The sequence below is a fragment of the Ochotona curzoniae genome, unplaced genomic scaffold (genome assembly GCF_017591425.1).
Source record: "Ochotona curzoniae isolate NIBS_2020 unplaced genomic scaffold, NIBS_Ocur_1.0 contig_908, whole genome shotgun sequence".
Lineage (NCBI taxonomy): Eukaryota > Metazoa > Chordata > Mammalia > Lagomorpha > Ochotonidae > Ochotona > Ochotona curzoniae.
The window spans coordinates 31,377,920-31,400,398 of record NW_024466607.1 but is presented as its reverse complement, the minus strand read 5'-3'; the positions used below and the strand labels follow the sequence as shown (position 1 = coordinate 31,400,398).

General features: G+C 38.0%; 1 protein-coding gene across 7 annotated transcripts in view; it reads right to left on the bottom strand.

Moving 5' to 3' along the window:
* Positions 1-22,479, bottom strand: part of MITF (melanocyte inducing transcription factor) — a 221,100-nt gene that overhangs the window by 75,012 nt on the left and 123,609 nt on the right. For 3 of the 7 annotated variants that reach the window (XM_040994801.1, XM_040994803.1, XM_040994807.1), the window contains exon 2: positions 10,211-10,460. In XM_040994801.1, the coding sequence (XP_040850735.1) occupies positions 10,211-10,460 (250 nt within the window). Of the gene's footprint in view, positions 1-10,210; positions 10,461-21,858; positions 22,081-22,479 lie in introns of those variants that run through there. The other 4 variants (XM_040994805.1, XM_040994806.1, XM_040994802.1 and 1 more) reach the window with 2 other exon arrangements.

Genomic DNA, 22,479 nt, shown 5'->3' with positions numbered 1-22,479 from the left:
AGCTCCCTGCTGATGACCTGGGAAAAGCAATGAAAAATGATCCATTCACATGATAGACCCAGAAGAAACTGCTGGCTCCTGACTTTGACCTGGCTCTGGCAATCATTTGGAGAGTAAATCTCTGAATATGTATGATCTCTGTCTCTCCCTTTTTCTCGATAACTCTTGAGTTTCAAATAGGTAAATAAAACTTTAAAAAGAAAAGAAAATGTCACCCATATATGAGACATATTCACTAATCTGGGTTTTAAATTATGACAAAGAAGATAATGCCTATATTCCTTTTAATTTTCATTATGGGAAGATGGAGGAAAACAATAATACTAATAATACCAAGTGGCTGTAACAGTGGCACATGAAAATGGCAATTTGGGGATAACAATAAAAACTACTATTTTCGGTGATTAATAATTATAAGACTTGTTATTTATTAGTGACAACAATAAAAAAGAATACCTTATTGAGCACATTCATTCTACCCAGCACAATGCTATCCAACTCAAATGCCACAAATGGTTATTGGGTCCGGGAAATGTGACCACTTTAAGAAATTTTAAACTCAATGGCATACAAATTTGTATTTATGTCAAATGAAGATGTTAAAAACATACTCAACTTAGTTGTGAAAAATCTTTTAAATATGGGCCTTTGCTTCTGCATTTTTCAACTATAAATTTTATAAAAATCTAAATGGAGACCAAGCAACTGATGAAAATTTAGGATCCAAGTGTATTGGTGGGACAAAATATACGCCCACTTATGAAGACAATATGAAAGATTTAATATATAATGCTGAAATTATAATATTTTACATGACAACAACTAAGATTTGGATGTCCAGATGTGACTAACATTTACTTCTGTGAGACAGCAATACATTAGTGAGCTATCTAATTTAATTTCTACCAAAACTCTCCAGAGTAAGCACATTCCCTCCTTTTTACAGATGGCATCACTGAGGCTTAGAGAGAACAGGAAACATATCCATGTTTACTTAGTGAGGTACTGGAAGCAGGCTAAGCTACATTTTCAACAAAGGCAATGATTGTGGTCACATCCAACAGTATGAATTAAGAACACCAGTCAGTACTAACAGGCATTTGACATTCAAAGACCACAAGGGCTGAAGTCGTAAAGTTCTGTGTATTTCATAAATTCAATCTCCTAAGCTTAACTTGGCTGTTATAAATATCACCAAATGTTTAACAATGCAAGAAGACCAAAGGCCATTACTACAGCTTGTCTAACCAGACTAAGGATTCAAATTAAATTCCATCAAACCACAGTGAGCCAATAGATTTTGACAAGCACCTCACATCCAAAAACCTCCAGGAGTCTGTGTGTGTGTGTGTGTGTGTGTATTTAATTTGCTCCTCTCTCTCTTCACCAAGACACAAAAGAAAGGCCCAGTTAAATGCTGAATAGGGAAAAAGAAAATGCAACAAAGTTAATAAGGGACTATAGATGGCCCTTCAGAATTTGTAAAAACACAAAAACAAGAGGGCACATTTCCATCACTGCACAATCTTGCTTTTGTTTAAGAGCCAAGTCCCAGTCTTGAAACGTGTGGGTAATAAATCAGCAGGCATTATTTTAAATCAACTGGTCTTATAAAATAAGCCAAGAGTTGAAAGAGGCAGGACTAATTACCAACATTCCTTGATGAATTACTTAGCGGTGTGTGCTAAGTCAATGTACGTCTATGTCTTGATCCCCAATTTTATCCTGGACTTATTTCCCAGGAGGTAAAAAGAACATGTGGCTAATTAAGGCAACGATCTCCAGATCTCCACAACCAGAAGTCCTCAAGGTAAGATTTCTTTCAAAAGGAAGAAAGAAAGAAAGAAAAGGTTCTTTGCCTAGTACTTATTAATCTAATTTTACTACTTTACTAGAAAAACAGAGCTAATCTTGTCACCTTTAGACTGTCTGAACTACCCTGCACTGGTCAGAAAAAAAAAAATGTTACATATTTGTAATTTAGCCAATAAGAATTTCTTAAGCCTTTCCTAACCGGCAGGAATGTCTCTGGTTTGTCACTTCCAATTAAGGTTCAACAAAATTTCCAGCCCCTAAATTTTAATTATATAAAACCCAAGGCCAACAGCAGAGATTACAACAAAGTTATGCCTAATGATATAAAGGAGAAGAAACTTGAATTTTGCTTCATATTCTGAGCCTCTTAACTACATTTTAAAATGATTCACAATTGGGTGATTCAAATCATTTTGCTTGTTTTTAGTTTCCAGGATTCCTACACCTTCTTAGTAATACCACCAGGGTTGCATAATGTGTGTTAGTCTAGTAAATTCACATAACAGAATAATTATGCTCACCCACAAACTTGGGGGTGAACTGGGCTTGTTAAGACTCTTAAATAAAATGCAACAGAGACATCCACTTTAATTACATGTGGAATGAATGCGTATGTTCTTCTAGTAAAAAAAAAAAAAGTTGAGCCTTTGATCACCATCACCTCAACACCAACACCCATTCCACAGATAACTAGCAGGAACAATTTGGCATAGAGTCATCCAGACCCTTTTCTAGAATATTCTCAACTGTTTTCAGAGTGGTTAAAATAATCTTTTTTATGAACATTCTTTAACAGCCTCGGACTTGATCTGTTACATGTTCCCTTCTCACAAAGGCATAATATGTAAAAACAGTTTTATAAACAATATCTGAAGTATTGGTATATTACCAGAACCTAAGCCTTTCTCAGAGTTCAAGCTGATACTCAAGTCAATAAAAAGAGACATATTTAGGACAAGAACGAATATGCTATTACTAATTGTAGCTATAACCTTGAGCAAAGACCTATCTTACTGACTTACATGTTTTACTGCAGATCCCACCCACTTATTTTAGTAGGTCAAAATTAAAAATAGATTTTGCTTACACCTGTCCACAATCTCTCTTGTTCAAAAGCTTAACTATAGAAGGAAGTCTATCAACTTTAACTCCTTTCTTTACAAACTGAGATTAAGTAGGTAATGTTTGTGAAGATATATTATAGCTGATATCCACTAAAAAGTAAACAGAGAAGCAATCAGGACCAATGTTACAATTTTAAGTGCTAACACATACCAAATGATATAATACTGCAAGGGATGTCGGGTAAGAAAAAAGTAAAAATACAACCATAAATCCAGAAAAAAATCTGAATTCAGAAAACTGTGAAGTTCTACTTCAACGAGTAATTAAAGAACATTTAACACAATATAAATATACTGTTAAACTACATAGAATTGTAAAGCACAGGAATTGTGATGTGCTGGGCCATCAAGATCTTTAGAATCTTACTGACCTTGAGTTTCAATTTTATATATATTGTTATGAACACCTTTATGACATTGCTTTTTAATCCTTAATGCTGACACTAACCTATGAGGTTACCTGGTAAATGTGGCCAGGAAAAGCACATACAGTTCTTTCATCAGGAAACTCATGGAAATACTTTATTCAATAGATAAAATCCTTACCAACTCAAATACCTAACCTAAGACCATGTACCTTTTTTTTTTTTTTAAGTTTTGTCTCACACTTAGCTCTATCATAGCGTATTCCTGGCAGACTTTAGAATTCTACAGAACCTGCCCCGAAGTTCTGTAGCAAAAGGCAAGAGACAACACAATGGTTATCACAAGACACAGAGTGAGGTGTAGAGATTCCCGGGGAGGTGGGGATCATCTCTCTCTTCTGCTTCCTCAGCTGGAAGTTGAGGCTCATTCCACTGACTCCCCTGAGTTGCTGAAAGGTCAAATGAGCTAAATGATAAAAAACACTCATCCTGACACCCAATCCACACCATAATTAACACGAAGGTAGTCAAGGAAGCACGCTTGCCTTCTGCCCTGCAGTCTGTTCTCAGTAACACTGCATCCACATCAGTCATTTCTATGTTGAAGCTATGGCCCAAAGTGCCAACATGTGTTACAGAGCCCTGGTGGCCATGGCATTTGAAAGCTGAGCAGTGAGTGCTTCCTCTGCCTCTTAAAGTTTCTCAGGTCGCCCATCTGATGAGAGGTAGGCAGATCACTGTAAAGTTCAATTCAGAAAGTTCAAATCCTGATGTCACCATTTACTTCGGTGACTCTGTGCGAGGTTCAGTTCTTGCCTCTGTGAGACGAGGATGCAAGAAAGAACCACCTCACAGACCAATCTGGGGACTCAATGAGTCAAACACCAGAAAACTCCAGTGTAAGCACATGGTAAGCACGTCTGCTATTGTAAACAGCTTTCCTGCAAGGAACAGACCAGCCAGAAGATGAGAGGCACAGCTATAAATATCTCAATCATATACCCTAAACACAAGTCAAAAGATGTTGACCAACCTGCAAGAACGTTTCTTAACATTTTCCCCTTCAGCAGCCATTTCAGACATTTTCCTTCTAACTTCCTTTCCTTCTTCTCCATGAAATGTTAACAGCCACATAAACTGCTTATCTCTTTACGTTCCTGACTCTGTTACAATCCCCTGTAACATCTACAACCTTTTTTACCCTCCATAAACAAAGGCTGATATCACCCCTATTTTGCATACATTCCTTACAGGTGCCATCACATTAAAAAGAAATCACCATTTACAACTAAATAAAACTAGGTCCAGATGTTTTAGAAAAATGTCCCTCCCATGCTCCCATCACTTCCAGAAGGATGCAATCAGCAAAACTGTGTAAAAGAAAGGAGATCGCACCTACCAGATGGTTTCATCGAACAGGAAAAACTGAGAAGGGGCCAAGCAGATGCCTCTCTTCTGGCATCACAAAGGGGATTCCCTCAGAGATGAAAAAGAGACACACAAAGAAGACATTACAGATTTTCATCTCAAAGACAGGTGCCAATTGGTTCAGGGGTCTGCTGAACCCAGGCGGCCCCATCCACTACTGGATGAAGTCAAATTATCCATACTCTAGTGTACCTCATAGCCTCATAAAAATGTTCTGTGGTCGGAGGGGAAATGTCTCTCAATTTCATGCCAATATCACTAAGTGAGCTTACAAGGAGAGATGACGTTTCAGTGTTTTCAGAAATTTGGAACTAGTTCACAGCTGTGTGCTGGTTGGATATTTGGTTTTAGATGGTTACTCCCCATGGGTCTGCTCTTTCAAGTAACCCAAGCCTAAACATCCAAGCAAAGACGACTATTCAGCCAGCACTTCATTACTGAAACTCCACTGAAAGCAGTGCTGACAGAAACACTATCTAACACCAATCAACAAACATGTGCTTAGATATGGGCTCTTACTGGCCTGTGGAAAATGTGATTCTAACAGTAGAAGCAAAGTCTAAGGAACATTTTCGTAGGCCAGCCTGAGATGACCAGCTCCTTAGCCACAGGGGCACAGGAGCAAGGCGAGGCAAACACAGCCGTGGACACACAGGAGCACGTGGTACCCTAACAATCACAGAGGCAGAATGTCCTATATTTGCCAAAGCAGAGACAATTGGAAGAAGAAAGTTTCTTCTGTCCCACTCACAAATATGAACAAAGAGAAATACCACATTACTTCTACGTAGTCAGAACAGCCTGTTTCCTCAGACCTCACTCCCATGGGAGACAATCACAGCACTGGAAAAGGATTTTAAGTAAGACTGCACACGAAACTGGTGCCAGTTATCTGTGGGGCGCATGATGAAAGGGAGGGAGAGATGTCTGTTGGCTTATTCTGCTGTATCATTTAAATCTCCTCAAAGTTATCAAACATGATCTGGAATTTTAAAGATCAACAAAATTATTTTTAAAGAAAAAGGAAAACAACCTGGTTGTGATATGGAGTGATCCAAAGACTGTACTGGAAACGAACTCTCTATATACAAATGAAGAGGGAGCTGTTTGTGGAACCTACATTGAGATTCCCTTTGTCCTCCTGAACAAGAATGTAGTCTTAAAGTCAAAAATTGTTCTATAAGCAATCCCAGAAATCAAGGTTGGTGACTGGGAACCAATGTTAGCCCTGACAAGAAAAGACTCTCAGGTCTTTATCTTATGAGGTTAATACTTATAGCAATGGCTCCTCTAACTAAGGGAACCAAAACAAGTTGATCTGAGAGGCTGAATTTGCTTCTGCCATTCCAGTCCTGCATTCCTGGCTAAACAAATCAGCAGCAAAATCCAGTGCAGAATGTGGGAGAAGTCCCTTCGGCTACTTTGTAACCTATCAACTCAGTTCTCACTCCTCGTGACTTTGTTCATGTATTACACTCCAAAAATATGACACATATTGAAATTCCACTACTGGTAGATTTGCAGAGAAAAATGAGCAATTTTACCATCCACCCACTCCAAGCCTAGTGAAGCCTCACAGAACATCAGCTGCCTAGCAGAGGTTTCAGAAACAGGATTTCCATCTCAACTGTCTAGAGTCTGTACAAATCGATACAAGACTGTTGAGATAACCACCATGTAAGTGCCAACATACATTTTGTTTACAATATAAAGGGTTCAGCCATACAGGTTTTTGCATCTGATGAACAGCAAGAGTTACACCTAACTATGGAATAAGTTTTGCAACTTCTGAGATGATTTGGGGTTGGGGGAACCCTTAAAAGTAAATTTCTTCCCAACTTATAAAAAAATACAAAATATTAAAAAAAACAATTAAAATCCTTTCTAAAACATTCAAATAAACTTTCCCCTAAGCAGAACAGAAAAATGTATAACCTATTCCAGAAAGAAGACTTTGTCTTCAAAATTTTAAATAGCTAGACAAAAGGACAGAATGAAGGAGATGATGAAATGAGAAACCCTTGGACATTTCCTACATATTTATAAACTATAATGTTTTCAAGCTACAAGCTGTCAGGGTAGACTTCAGGAATGGTGGTAAGGAAATAAATCCTGACAAATTTGCAAATCCTAGATTAGAGTAACCAGATACTTTGTTAATCGAGCGAAGCAACAGAGCTGAAGCAGTGAAGACATTTGGTAGTGATGTGAAGAATAAAATTTGACGATTTTGTGGTTAGTATCATGGTGCTTCTATAGCCAGGAGACCTCACACATCTACAAGATCTGCCCTGGCTATTCTATTTTTGCTTGAAAATAAGCTATACCAAATTTCAAACCTTAGGTTTGTATGTTTATAATGAAACGATGAGATTCACCCGTGGAAGAAGCCTCTTTCATTAATAGTTACTAATGGTTTCTCTGATCATTCACAGTTTGAAGTACAGAATAAATTTATTACTGTGAAAAAATATTATACACTCCAAGAGGTGGGTAATTTGCAGTAAGGAAACATCCTTAACTTGCAACACCCAAATGTGTCAAGCTGTTCTTAGGAGATCTAGAAAGGATGCAAAGTAATACAACCATTCTAAATCATGAGAATCAGTAAGAGGGATAAATCCATCAGTCAATGACTCCAATATACAACCAAATGAAAATGCTGTAAACTTTCATGAACTTATAGGCTAAAAAACTACCACATGTTGAGGAAAGAGTCAGACAAACTTCCAGTCTCTGGTAGAAATTCTAAATGGTCCTAAGTTTATAAGATGTCAACAACTTTTAAACATGCTTTACAAAGCTTCATATTTTAAGCATAACTTGCCAAAGAAAGGGATTAATCTGAAAACATTAATTTAACTTATCAAAATCTGTCATTCTACCCAGTAACTGGATGTTGGTAGGGTGAGCTTTTATGCCTGTAAAACACTTCACAATGACCTTAATTTCGTTAAGTTCTTGCAAACCAGTGGGAGATGGAAGAATTTCACAGATTCCTTAAGACATGATAGCACATCTAAACACATACATTCATCTCCAGTGAGAAGCACCCATATTTGGTTTTAGCAATTTAAACATCAAAAATTAATGAATTTATTCATACATTATACAAAATTTATTCATATGCAATGTATTACTCATATACTGTAAAAATGTTTTATACAAATCATGAGATAATATTTAACATAATCTATAATACAAAACAAAACTTGATTAGTATACTTGACACTACCTATTCACTGAAAAACACATTCTGATGGAAAAAAATTATCTAAGATCTTACAAATTAACTGTGCTGCCTTTAATCTTTTACTTCCTTATAATAAAAACTACATGGAAATCAAAGGGATTACAGTTCTCTCATTTATCTTTTTACAATAGACGAATGTATACATAAAACTTTTAAAAATATGTATTCTTTTTAAGAAGCATTAAATCTTTACTTACTAATCATTATACAACAGATTGCCAAAAAGTATATATCTTTGGGGTTTCTCAGACTCCTAAATTAAATATTTTTATTTGGTCCTTCACTTACGAAGGGTACTAGAAACTGTCTAAAAAAACATTAATCCTCTAAACATCATTACACCAACAAGTCTTCCTTTTCACGTATACAATACTTTTCACTAGCTTATACAACTGCAGTATCAAATCATGAAAGCTAAAAAAGAGATTAAACTATTCAGCATGAAATCCACATCTTTCAATTGCTCACTTTTATTTAGACCTTGTCTTCCAATATTAGGCATCTATTTGAGCTTTAACTTTAGAAGTTTTTCTTGCATTTCTGTTAGGAGATGCATGTATATCCAGGATTACCAGGACACAGTAAAATATGAGCAAAACAGATATGCTATTCGTACAACTTAGTGTGTTTTAATTTCAATAATTCCAAAATAATAAAGTTTAAGTAACAAAAACATTTGGAAGTTGTGTCCATTTTTAATTCAATAGGTGAATGATGTTTTAACACATTTGTAGTTGTGTCACTTCTTCACCATTGGACATAACTGCTCTAATTGGAAAACCCATTTCAATTAACATACTCTACTGTCATATTAAAACATTACTTTCCAACTACCAGCCCACATCCATGTCAACTCTTTCAAAATTTGCTCTTAATTCACATGAGTTTAAACAACCTGAAATACAGATAAATAATTATGGTTCTTGCAATCAGGAAACAACTTAGATTTTATATGGATCTTATTTTTAAAACTTAGTGATTATTCATTCTCAACCAACCAAAAGAGAGACATCCAATACACAGCACATTACAGAATATTAAGCCCTGCCTTGACTTGAGGAGGGAAGGAAGGCTACCAGAACTGTGGCAATACTCAGACTTTGGAACAACCATGTAAGAATAAAATTATTTGCTAACCACCTGGATCTTTTATTTTTCCCTTAAGGTAATTTTAATTGGTTTCTCTACCAAAGAATTCCATTGTTCATCTCTACATTTAAAAAGAGTCATTGCCAATGAAAACCAATTGATCTTAAATTTGATTTTCAAGAATTGTGTTCCTAATTCCAGGAAAGGAATACAGACTCACCCCAGAATTATAACACTTCATCTCTCCATTTGTTAAGAGTAAACTTTAAATCATGGGAGATATTCCTTCCTTTTTCTTTCCTTTCCTTTTTTCTACTTTTCTAGAGCGCTAGAATGAATGCAAAGATCACATTGTTTAATGAACAGTAACATTGAGACCCTTCAGAATGAGTCAATTAGGCGAATGGGTTAAAAAAATTAAAAGTGAGAAAGTTTCTCTACTTTCCTTGACTCATGCATATTTAAGAATGGAAAACAATTCTTTTAAAACAAGGAATATCTCCCCATGGCATGAAGAAGACACATTGTGAGATGTTAGATTTGTTACAATTTTCTCTCGTAATTAGGAATCTATATGTCCCTGACAGAATGACGCTAACAATCCCCTGCAGCTTTTAGTCCAGCAAGAAATCAAAGAAACCCAAAGCAGACAACTCACTTCAGTAACAGGATTATGTAGTCTGGTTATTAAAGTGCAGAAAGCTCTTCCACAGTTTGATATCTAAAGGGACTTTCTAAAAAATTCTATAGCCAACATTATTTACTACAGAAAGAAAAATAGAATAAAACATAAAAAATTACATTTCAGAAAAAAATACAGACCACTTATGACAAAAGGCCTGCTTTAGATAACTTTTATGCTTAGAAACTGAAATGATAGCCATTATGTCTCTTCCTGCTTGTGATTCCTCACAGAACTTTGATGTTTTTCTACCACTGACTGAGGCCTCCTATTCCATCACAAGTCCGCACCATTCTTTACACGTAAAGTCATGAAGGAATTCATGGAGTTGGCAAATTACAAGTGTGTTTCTGACAGGTTGATACAACCAGATAGACATTGTGATCCATATAAAAACACCTAGGAAAAGAAAATGGAGGAGAGTGTGGGCCAACCAAGAGCAGCATTCACGTACCTTGAGGACTTCCATCGGCACCTGGGCGGCAGAGGGCAGGGTGGTGGGCACACTGACGTTGATAGCTGGTGTTTGACTCACGGGCACTCTCTGTTGCATGAACTGGGCCGCCTGCAGCTTCTGCTGCTGCTCCCTGCGCTCCTGCTCCTGCATCTGCTCACGCATGAGTTGCTGGCGTAGCAAGATGCGTGATGTCATACTGGAGGAGCTTATCGGAGGCTTGGAGGCCCCAGGATGCTCTGCAGAACTGCTGTGGGAAAATCAAAATGCACGTAACATTTAGTTTCCTAATGAGACTCTTCACTTACATTTTGGGGTATCCTAAATTGCACAAAAGTATGAAATGAGCTGGTGTGAATATAATCAAGTCATAGAATGGTACTCCACATAATTGAAAATCACGAGGTGACAGGATTCAAGTCATTAGTAGCTGAATTAAAATAGGTTGGCTTGATTGCATCAAGAAATTTTTATCCGGCAGTTTAATTTTTTTTGACATTTTATGCTGCATGCTACTCATCACCACCAAATATGGCGCTGCCATATGCAGTGGCAGGAAGTACTGTGTCTTAATGGCACCCAGAGTTCCACATCTATAAACAAATTGCTTGATTTGCATTTTGGGATAACTGAATTTAACCAAATAACTACCCTTACTAGTTTCTTAAAGGTGTCTACAAAGTTTCTTAATGGGGAATTGTTGAAGGAAAAGGTGAGTTTTGCTATGGGGAAATTTTTATAAGATAAAACATCATTAACCAACGAAACACTTCGGCCACAGTGTTAACACTGAACTCGACCTCAGTCTTTGGGGGAGAGGGCAGAAGACAAGCTGGTTTGACAACCCAATTCTTCTCTGCCTGGTTTTCTTTGTACCCTCTTTTCTTCTGATGCATCCTGGCATGCCCTCCAGTATGAGTGTGCTGTGCAGTCCCCGTAAGGCCTACTCTAATGGTTTAGATGCTCTCTATGCAAAATTATTTAACCTCTAGTCATAAGGTAATTTTTCTAACTTTGCTAAAAAAGGTTTTCGGTTGCTTATCCTGTCAGCCCTCTTACATCAAAGTTAGTAAACCTCTGTCGGCCTCAGTCACCATACCGAGAAAAGAAGGATAATTATATTTTTCACGTATTAACTCATTTGTAAAAGTGAAAGATGATTTTTATAAATTATTTCAATGGTATCATTTATACTTTAAAGTCCTTCACTTTAGGTATTCTGTGAAGATAAAATAAAAACCATTCATAAAAGTCCCCAAGAATGAGTATCACAATACTCATTCAATAAATGCTTGTCACTGTGAATATCATGATACAAAAAACTTGTGTCTTGCAATACATTTTTTAAACTTTTTTTTTAGGACAAACACTACAAAACCAGACTACCTAAAAACAGAATAAAAGGGAAGCTTTCAATATTCTCTTAAGTCATGCTTCACATATTTGTACCTTGATCCTTCTGCTGTGAGCACAAATCCCAGTCCTGCCACCTAAGAAAAGGCAAAAAAAAGCTTGGAAATCACGCACGCTCCTGAAAGTGCCTCAAAGACAGGAACCATTAGGGGAAGTATCTGTCTCCCTCTCGCAGTTCCAGAAAACAAAACACATGTCATAAAAATTACACCATGCTTTGCCTATTTTCACTATAAAAATGGTAAACTGACATAGGTTAATCTAATAGCATGCAGCTGCTAAAATAGTGTTAAAACTTATTTATTGATGTGAATAAAAGTATGTCATATAATAAAATTAGAACAGCCAAGTAAAATGGGACTCAAGGTAGGACTCAAATTTTTTTTCTTTTAATTGTTTATAACTAGAAAAAGCAAACTGGCAGTGTTTGAGTCGCTGCTGGTAAATATTAAATTATTTTTGAAAAACAGCATTATCAAATATTATCAAAAAGCTATAAAAGCATTCAATTCGAATCAGAAATTTCACAGATAATTTTTTGAGTAAAAAAATACAAATTTGGAAAAATCAATATTGTAAAATTCTTTACAAATTACAAAATATTAATAATCACCTAAAATTTGGCCTATGAGAATGGTTAAGTAAACTGTAATACATGAATTCAATAAAATACCAGCTAAATTTTTTATTTAAAATAAAAAATCCCACTCAACCATAGTAGGAAGTGCAGGTAATACAAGCTCATTGTAAAGCAGGAGTCAAAAGTGCATTTATATTTTGATATATACAATGTATGGGGTGTTCACATGTAAAAAAGCACAAAATGAGGATGATCATAGTTGTCAGCCTGGGAGTAGAATCGTAAGTCAATTAATTTTTCTTTTGTTTTTCTTGTTTCCACCATAGAAAGCTATTATATTTTTTATTCCTGGTGGTAGAACATACATCCCTGTATGCTGATTTTTTTGAATACACAGAAATGACTTGAGTGATTAGTTATCCTTTGGCTAGAAGGAGAATGGATGGGTCCATCACAGACAGCATTTTGATACTGAAAGGAAATGTGTGACTATATCCAGGTTCTCTTGAAGGTCTTCAGCATCCTGATACTTAACACCCTCCTTCCTACCTATTTTTTCACACATCCTACAGATGTAAACAAAACTGAATGATCTTAATATCTTGCCTATTATTTTAATAGCATTACAGTCTCCATGTAAATTCATCTACTGAGGAAAGCTCTACTAAAAGAGCATCAAAAGAAAACTATTTTCCTACTTTTGAGTCTGTGTTCAAAGCTCAAATGTACTTTCCTGAGCTAAGGAAAGGAGGGAGGGGTGGCTATTTAAAAAATAAATAAATAAATAAGCAGTCTTACTATTCAAAGCCTGTCAGGTTAAAACATTCCCAAAGAGACTGATCCTTTTGATAAGAACAGGAGCAAACCTTTGTGCCGTAGCAAATGCAGCTGTGGAATAATCGCACTAATTAGCTGCTCGAGACAAGTCATTGGCTGTGATACTGGGGGAAAATCCTTTCAATTAACAGTAAAGCATTCTTGAGACATCTTAAATGAAAATTACTAGTTATCAACCACATCAAGGCTTCATACTTTGCTAGCAGCACCAATATCACTTCAGCATTTTCTGAACTATTTTGTGAAGGGGAGGAAAAATATACAAATGTATACACAGTACACCAATATAAATAAATGAAAATCCCTTTTAGAGCCATCTATTGCTTCATATTTATAGTGGCAGCCAAGCTCAGTTAATTGACAGTGTCTTCCACCAAAAAATACTGATAATAATAAGAAGAAAGAATGGGAGAGATTTCATTATGCACACTCCCTGGAGGACATTGTTACAGTGATAAAGGTAACTCCCAGGCTCCCAGTTTAGCTCTCAATCTATAAAGCATCCCTTTCCCTTACAAGTAACTGAATCTGCAATTACAAACAAGTGTAAGGTTTTAAACTCAGAATCTGGATTTAAGTGAGACTATAACAGGTAGAGACCTTTTATTACTATATTATTATTATTATTTAAATGAAGACACACTGTTAAAATTGCTCATGACACAGCAGAGACTTCCAATGTATTTAATTTGAAAAGCCGACTTAACTCATCCTGCTCCATGAAGCTCTGTCTTTGCTAGATAATCCTAATTGCATGAGTCTGAGTCCTTTTAATAAGATTACATAAAGGTCATTTATTCAACAAATAGTTACTGAAAAACTGCCAGGTGCTGGGAATACCTGGTTTCTAATCTCATAGTTTAAAGCCATGGTCACTAATTCTGAGATGCTTTGAAAGTAAGTCAATTATCTATATTAATAGACATCCATGTAGTTCCACGTGTCTCACCATCAGGAATCACATTCTAAAATCCAACTGGCAGGAAGGCAAATGCTTTTCCTGGCACTCGGATGAAGCACTGAACCCAGACACAACAGCCCTGGGCGCTGAGAATTCTTCCATGCTGGCTCACAGAGGAGAGCCACCGACTGGACATCAGTTGTACTTTGGTCTCAGCTGGGCAGTGAGGTCTTCAATGAGCAACTTATGTACTCCAGGCCTCTCCAAATTCCACCTACCAATAAGCTGCAGGGATTAGGTGAGCTCCCGGTAGTCCTGGTAGGTCTGGAAGGCAGTATGTGGACAAGAGGAGGACACTACATGTTGTTTGGGTCCCTACCTCAAAGGCTGAATTTACATTTTTAATCTTCAAACCTCTGTCTTCTCAGGCCTATTAAGGCCTATTAATCATGGGTTCTTGATAACTTAGCATGTTCCTTTTTTAAAAAAGAGCTCCACTTCAAAGGCAGAGCTACCGAGAGAGACAGAGAGAGATCCTCCATCCGCTGGTTTACCCCTCAAACGGCAGCAACAGCCAAAGCTGGGCTGATCTGAAGCCAGAAGCCAGGAGTTTCACCCCAGATCTCCTGCATGGGTGCAGGGACCCAAGCATCTGGGCCATCCTGTGTTGGATCTACAGGGAGCTGGATAGAAAGTGGCACAGCCAGAACTTGAACCAGAGCCCATACGCGATGCTGGGGTCACACGTGGCTACCTCACCAGCGACACCACAATAGCCACACGATGGCATATTCTTAAGTCTAAAGGAATTAACCATTGCCTTCCTCAACAACTCGAATAAATCCAAAAATTCATTGAATTCAAAACATTTCTGTTTCTAAATAACACCTGCCTAATTATCCCTCACCTTAAAAACTTACATTTATGTTATTTACTTGAAAAGCAGAGAGAGAGAGAGAATTGGTCTATCTGTTAGATTACTTTCCAAATGCCCAGAGCTGGGGCAAGCTAAATCCAAGAGCCAGGAATTCAATTCAGGTCTCCTATCTGGGAAGCAGGGACCAACTACTTGAACCATCACCCTTAGCCTCCTAGGGGGCAATATTAGCAGGAAGTTGGAGCTGGGAATGCATTCAGGACTCAAACCTAAGCACTATGACATGGGATACAAGTATCCCAAGTAAGTTCTTTGCCACTGTACCAACCATTTGCTCACATCAATTCCTCACCTTTGACAATGATGTCATTATCTCTTTTGAAACACCCTTTGGTCTCAATGCCATGGTCCTCCAAGGCAAGAATTTGGCCAGCTTAAATCTAGAGAGTCAGAAGGAACTGTTAAACCTCTTTCCTCAGGGAGAAACCACCTCTGTTCCCTGTGACAATGGCCAGGTTAGAATTATCCAATCTCATTATGATGAGAATTAGAATTTATAATAAATGAAAAAATCTTAGCACAATGACTGGAATATAATCCAATAAGCTGGGATGTAGTTCAAAACTAGAGGAAAAAATAATATCAAATATCATCATGATAGTATTTTGGATTCAAGGGAGACATCTTTTTAAGCCTATGAAAAAGTCTGGACAACAAAATATGTCATATAAAGTTCAGGCAATTCTGACTTAAGTCTAAGAAAACTTTCGGCCAAAGTTGTGCAAGGAGAGAGGAAAGGCAATCTACTCTTTAATTTTCTCATAAATCATAAGGAATTCTAGAATGCTTCCCCAATAAAATAATCTTCATTAAACTAATTCAGCTGGTAAGGTTCCAGGTCTTGTATGTTGTTTCATTTCTGTAAAATTTACTTATGTCTGGGGAAGCACAGTGCTGGGTTCACATACACTGTAGCAACACAGACATGCACAATAGTATTAACACAGGTCCAGCTCCATGGCTCAGTGGTTAAATCCTCACCTTGTAAGTGCCAGGATCCCATATGGGCATCAGTCCTGTCCTGTCCTGTCCTGTCCTGTCTGGTTCCTGCCCCACTTCCCATCCAGCTCCCTGCTTGTGGCCTGGGAAGGTAGTAGAGGATGACCCAAAGCCTTGGGATCCTGCCATGGTATAGGAGACTTGAAATAAACTCCTGGCTTCAATTCTGCACTTGATATCTGATCATGTTAGGAATCAAGAAGTAAAAGTTCCCAAATCACACATTCGTATGCAACCTATCTGACTCTCAAAGCAGAACACTTTTTTCCCTGTCTGAGGAATGGCACATTGCATTTCCAATCTCCAGCCAGCCTGATCACAGCCTAAACTCCTTCCAATACTCAGTTCAACATGCTGGATGGCACTGAGTGAGGATACTAACAAAAGCATCTGTCTAGAGGTGGCTGGCGTATCCTGAAGATGACAGTACAACTAGAAGGAATGAATAGAAGGAATCAATCAGCTAACTATACAGACATTTTCCCTAACCAGTTAGCTTTCCCAGCAAAAAAAATTCTGAAGTGCTTCCAAGGACACAAATCTCATTTGGAAAATAGATCCATGTAACAATAATCATTCCAAAATCATCAGGACTTCTGCTATCTGAATCTTTCCTTCCACAGTAATTCAGGCAGGACCATGAATACTGGAAGTAAGTATCACTGAGAAATTACTGCATCTCATAATAGTTGGGAGTCTGGTGCTTATAAATATAAAAGTACCAGATACCACAGTTTGGCTTCAGACTTCAGACACTGAGATCAGCTGGACTTGTCTCATCATGAAATTTGGACTTTAGTGGTAAACACACACACACACACACACACACACACACACACACACACACACACACACACACACACACACACACACACAAAGTCTGCCAAAATTATAGTTGCTTCTGGTAACATCACCAGGTCAGACAATAAATATTCTAGGTTTCTGGCACAGAATAAAGCCTTCAAAAGGCAGTGTGTCTTTTCTCTTCTCTCCCTCAACAAATTCCTAAATGCTTTCCCAGAGCTCAGTGCTGCTGGAGCCCTAGGATAACCTGGTGAACAACCCTGCTGGCTACTCAAGCTTCCCACACTATCTCCCCAAAGAAGAACACATCCTATAAACTAAAATCCACTAAACACATCTACATTAGAATTTGAAATCTTTACTGCTTAACAATTTGGTTCTAATCACCTGGTAATGACTCGAGACTCTCCACATTTATTCAAAGCTCTAAATCAAAGATCATCTTGATAGGATTCCCCCAAAAGAGTGGAGAAAAGAATTATACGCTGGTTGTGTAAAAAGAAAAACATTTGCTCTTCAACAAAATTTATTTAAATCCTTGAAGTCAGGGAAGGGGAGAGACAGAGAGAGAGAAAGAGAGAGAGGGAGAGGGAGAGATAGGGAGGGAGAGAGACAGGGAGAGAGACAGGGAGAGAGAGAGAGAGATCTCCTATCTGCTAGCTGAGTCCTTAATGCTCATAACAATCAGGTTTATGTCAGAAACAAAGCAGCAAGTCAGGAATTTAATCCAAGTCTCCCATTTGAGTGGCAAGTATCCAGATACCGGAGCTCTCATCTGCTGCCCCACAGTGTACATTAGCTGGAAACTAGGATTAGGAGCAGAGGTGCAGTTTGAATCCATGCACTTCAATAATGGCACACAGGAATCCAAAGCAGTATCTTAACCATGATGTCAAATATTCACCCAGAGCATTTCTTAACATTGAGTTTATCTCATGATCATTATTTCTATTTTCATCTGCATCATAAGACACTATTATTATCTTAGTGACATATATGTGTAATATATAAACAAAACAAAAATGTGTTTAAAAATCACTGAACTAGGAAAACAAAATATTTAGAGTTCTCTGCTCTCCCCAGTAACTTTTATTACCAGGTTCTAAGTTGGCTATTTCATCATTCTCAATATGCTTCTCATTTCTGCATACTCCAGCTAAGGAGATGTCAATCTCCTACTAGAGGATATTTTAAACTGAGAATCTGAATGTTGCCATTTTCTCATTTCATGACCATGAGTGATCTCCATTTCCCATAGCTGCCACTGGTGCCTGACATGCTCTTAACAACTCAATTCCTTTCAAGGAAATGGCCTCTAAGAGCGAGATCAATGAAAAGTAATAAAAGCAGATAAAGCTGAAGGGGCTTTCACTCATGTTTTTTGTCTTTCATATCAGGCTACTTTCCATGACACTGCACTCAAGAATTCTAGCTAATGCTGTCTAACTAGGATGCCCCAATCATATAACCATGGTTGACAAGGTTCTAAAAAGCCCAGCCCCCGTAAGGTATAAGTAATTAATAGAGCACTACACAATCCTCTACCAAAAGTACTTTAGAAGAAAGAATATCTTAAAAATCTAAAGCTGTGTAATAATCTAATGACAGAATATGGAAAAGAGTGTGAAGGTGGAAGGTTTTCTCTTTTCCAATTTTTAAAAACCATTTTATTTAGGGGTGAGCATTGTGGTGCAGTGGAATAAGCCACTGCTTGCAATGCCAGCATTTCATATGAATGCTGGGTCAAGTTCAGGCTCTTATAGCCAGTTCCCTAAGGCAGCAGGCGATGGCCCAAGTACTTAGGCCTCTGTCACTCTTGGGGAGACCTAGATAAAGTTTGACACAGCCCAGACCAGGCTGTTGTTGCTGCCACCTCCAGATAGAGAAATATAATCCAGGCTTGCCAATCAACATACCCACACACCTGATCACAGCCACTGACTCAAGAAAGAGCTGCTACTTCAAGGGATAGCCCAGCAAGATTCAGCGTGATGTATCTGACTGAAATAACCAGGGTAAAAATATTCTTTTTGTACTAAGGTTTGGAAAACTGGCAGAATGTAAATCTGCAAGCTCCTACTTTTACTGGAGAAAAGCTTTAGAAACTAGCTGGATTTTTATTGGGAACTGAAAGGAGGGACACAGTTCTGAGAAGGAAGAACCAAAGAAAGCCATGGTTTCAATCACATGCAACACCAAACGCTTCTCAGCTTCTCAGGAGCTAAGATGGCTATACATCTAAGTTTTACCAGTGAGATTTAACCTGAAATGTCAGGCAGCACTTCCAGGAAAGCTTTAAAAGATATCTTTATTTGCACGTCAGCCATTGTACTTCCTGTGATATGGCTGCACTGGCTGGAATTTCAGGAGCCATGGAGAGCCAGCATTACGAAACTCAGGCTTCAGGTTTCTAAGAGTCTGGGTCCTTTCTAACCTGGAGAAGCCAGCTTCAGGAGGGCAAAGACCACAGAAGGACAAAACCCATCTGCTCACTGGGTACATTTTAGTGTCTCCTAGCAAATAGCCCACCTCAGGAAATCAAAAACCGAAAACATCAATGTTGGAGAAGTTTCAGTGAGACAATTTGCTTGAAATATCCAGTGAAAAAATACTCTGAACTCTAGGGTTCTGCTGTATTTCCTTAATTTCTTTCATTTAAAAAAATTATTTACTTTTTGAGAGGCAGGGAGCATCATAGAAAGGAATCTTCCATCTGCTGGCTCATTCCCCAAACACCCACAACAGCCAGGTCCAAGCTCCTGGCTAGGAATTCCAGCAACCTCTTCCTTAAAAATGGCAGGGACCAAGTACACACTGGTCCAAAACGTACTGCCTTCCCAGGAGCACTAGCTAGAAGCTGGACCAAAGTGGCATTTGGAATATGGGATGCCAACTTCACAAACACTGTGCCACTAGCCCCTATTTAATTTATATAAATCACTTTCTCACTACAAGAATCCCCAAGTCAGGACAAATCTTACAATCAATGAACACAGGTATCAGAATTTTCTTCTCCCTCAAACAGTTATCTCATAATCGACAATGAAATAGACTCAGGTAAGCACATGTTGAGAGAGAAATACAGTGGCATCAGGAATAATGATAGACCCTCTGAAACTCAAATTATGGTTTACTAACTCAGAAATCTGGAGACAGAAGAAACCAACTTAGTAAAACCAGAGGAAGAAATACTGAGTCACTGAGGACCTTAAGTGAAGAGGCATTGAATGTAGCAGATATGAGCATCTATCCCAGATTAAAATGCCCAGGTTAAAATCCCAACATTCTCACTCTTGAGCTACATGAGTTGGGTTACATGACATGCCCAATTCTCAATTTTCTAGTCTGCAGTAAGTAAGTGGAAAAAAGAACCTCATCACAGAGCAGCTGTGAGAACAAAACATGTTGATATGGACAAGATGCTTACAATGATGGCCACAAGCAGCGAGAATAATGAGCACAACCTAGGCATTGAGCTACTGCCTGTGTCTCAATTCCAGAAATGTTATCCTCTGAACCTCTTAATATCTCAAAGCTAGTGGCAAGTTATTTTCTCTAGAACTCAAGAAGGTTGCTTTATGCTGTGGCATTCTTTTGCTTTCCTAGAGCAAAATACAAAACAAACCATTAATTCACAGTGTGTGCCCTTCTGAAAGAACAGGCACAGGAAAGTTAATGGGCAACAGCTCAGTGAGCATGTTTTCTCAAAAATGCTTGCTAAGAATTTCATTCTGAGGCTTTATATGAGAAGCATGCTCCTGAAAAACTCAAAATGATGAATTAATTTGGATGGAAAGCCAGGATATTGAGCTGCATAGGATGGATAGTTTCAAGGGTTCCTGTACCCATCACCATGCTTAAACTTAATATTAAAAAATAAAACATAAGTAAGTCACAGAATCATACCTAGAGCACAAAAGAGCAGACATCATCTCTGCTACTGTTATCTGATAGATACGGCAGAAATTTTAACATTTCTAGCATCACATCTTAAATATATAGATAGGTATTTATTATACTCATAAAAGGCTCAATAACTTTTAGAGAGATGACTAAGTAAAGGTTTTAGTGGCATTTAGAATAAAACATCTACACTATCCATGAAAGGAAACTCAAAGACATAAATAACAGAAGCACAAGAAATTAGCAATCTTTTCAGAATCTTTTAAAATGCATGGATCTCTTTTAAGGAGTCATGAACTTGAACACACACGGAAATTCATAGGACGTTCTCTCTTTTTGAGAATCAAATTCTAAAAATAGTTCTACATCGAGTATTTTTCCACCGTTCTTGCTGTCTTTAAGCACACCTTCACAAGCTGCTGAACATAATGCCTTTCTGACTTGATCAAACCTCTCTCATGACCCAGGAACGCTCAGTAAATAATTATTAAGCTCCAGAGGTGGCTTTTGCATAAGCTGATCTGCTTGAATGCCTACTCACTTCAGGACACAGCTTTGAGTATTGTTTTCAGACCTTATCACTTAACAGTCAAAATAAATGTTAAAGGGTGGGGGGTGGGAGAAATAACTTTCCAATTATTTTTTTTCCTCCAATTCAGCAGTTCTTCAACACTGCCAATTTCAAACTTGAAGGCAGAAGACCCTGAAGTTTGGATGTTTTGTTTTCCTCTCAAAGGACAAACAAATAATATTCACAGAATGCAAATAAGATGTTTATTAATGCAACTTTACTATTCCACAGCCAAAAATAGAAAAGAGAAAAAAAATCTAAAGTGTTCACAATGGGACTTCTTTGTCAAATATTACTGTTTTCCTGAAAAGAAAAAAAAAATTCTTTATTCATAGCAAAGCTGGGTTTCAGTCTATATTATAATCATAAACCAAGCTCTGCTCTTTCCCAGATTTTTCAATCATTTTTATCCTTTTTGTCATTATTAATTTAAGACAATCAATTTTTAAAAAGAGGGCAGATACTTGGCAGGCATTTCCATCTTCCCACCCCTATCCCAACATACAAATTAGTTGTTGTCCTGCCATTTCTTCCACCACAGGTTACAACTGAAGCAAATTAAAGCCACAGTCACAAAGTAACAGCTCCGAGATTTTTAATTCCCAATTAAAATCTTTCCTTTTGCTGCCCCTCCCCATGCAAAAAGGAAAAATAAATTGCTCCAGTCCAGTGGTCCCAGGATTATTTCCAGAATCAAACTTACAGATACAAGCTTTCAAAGGAGCATGGCATGAACATCTGAACTCTAAGCGCCTCCATCTTTTTTCCTTTAAGGTGTTCTGCAAGCCCTTGGCGAAGAGTGAAAGTCAAAGTTAGTTCTGGCACCGGCTGTGTCACTAGGGGTGGCTCCTGATAAGGCCCTGGAAACTCCAATCCAAACACAGCTCTGCACTAGAACGGTGCATGGTGTCTGTCTGTAACAGCAGACCTGCTTAATCCAGTACCTACTGTACCTGCAGGACAAAAGTGCTGCCTCACACTGCAAAAGGGGCTAAACCCGTGCCCAGCCAGAAACCCAGCCCTGCAGCCCAATGAGCACCTGGGTTGCTGATTGAGCCTTCCCTGGCTCGGGTACCGGTTCAGGCTTGCAGGGACCGCGTGTTATTAGAGAACTTGAAAGGAGAGGTAATTTCACATACCGGTGAATTTTTAACACTTAATGGAGTTCCAGAATCTAAGATGCAGGTTAGGGGACTGCCTGCTTGCTGTCCCTTCCCAACTCCTCATCCATCATCTCTAGCTGTTGTTTTGCATCTGTGCACAAACCTTTTTTGGAGCCTGGAAAATGAAGTGCCCTCTTGCTGACAGACTGGAGATCCGACAG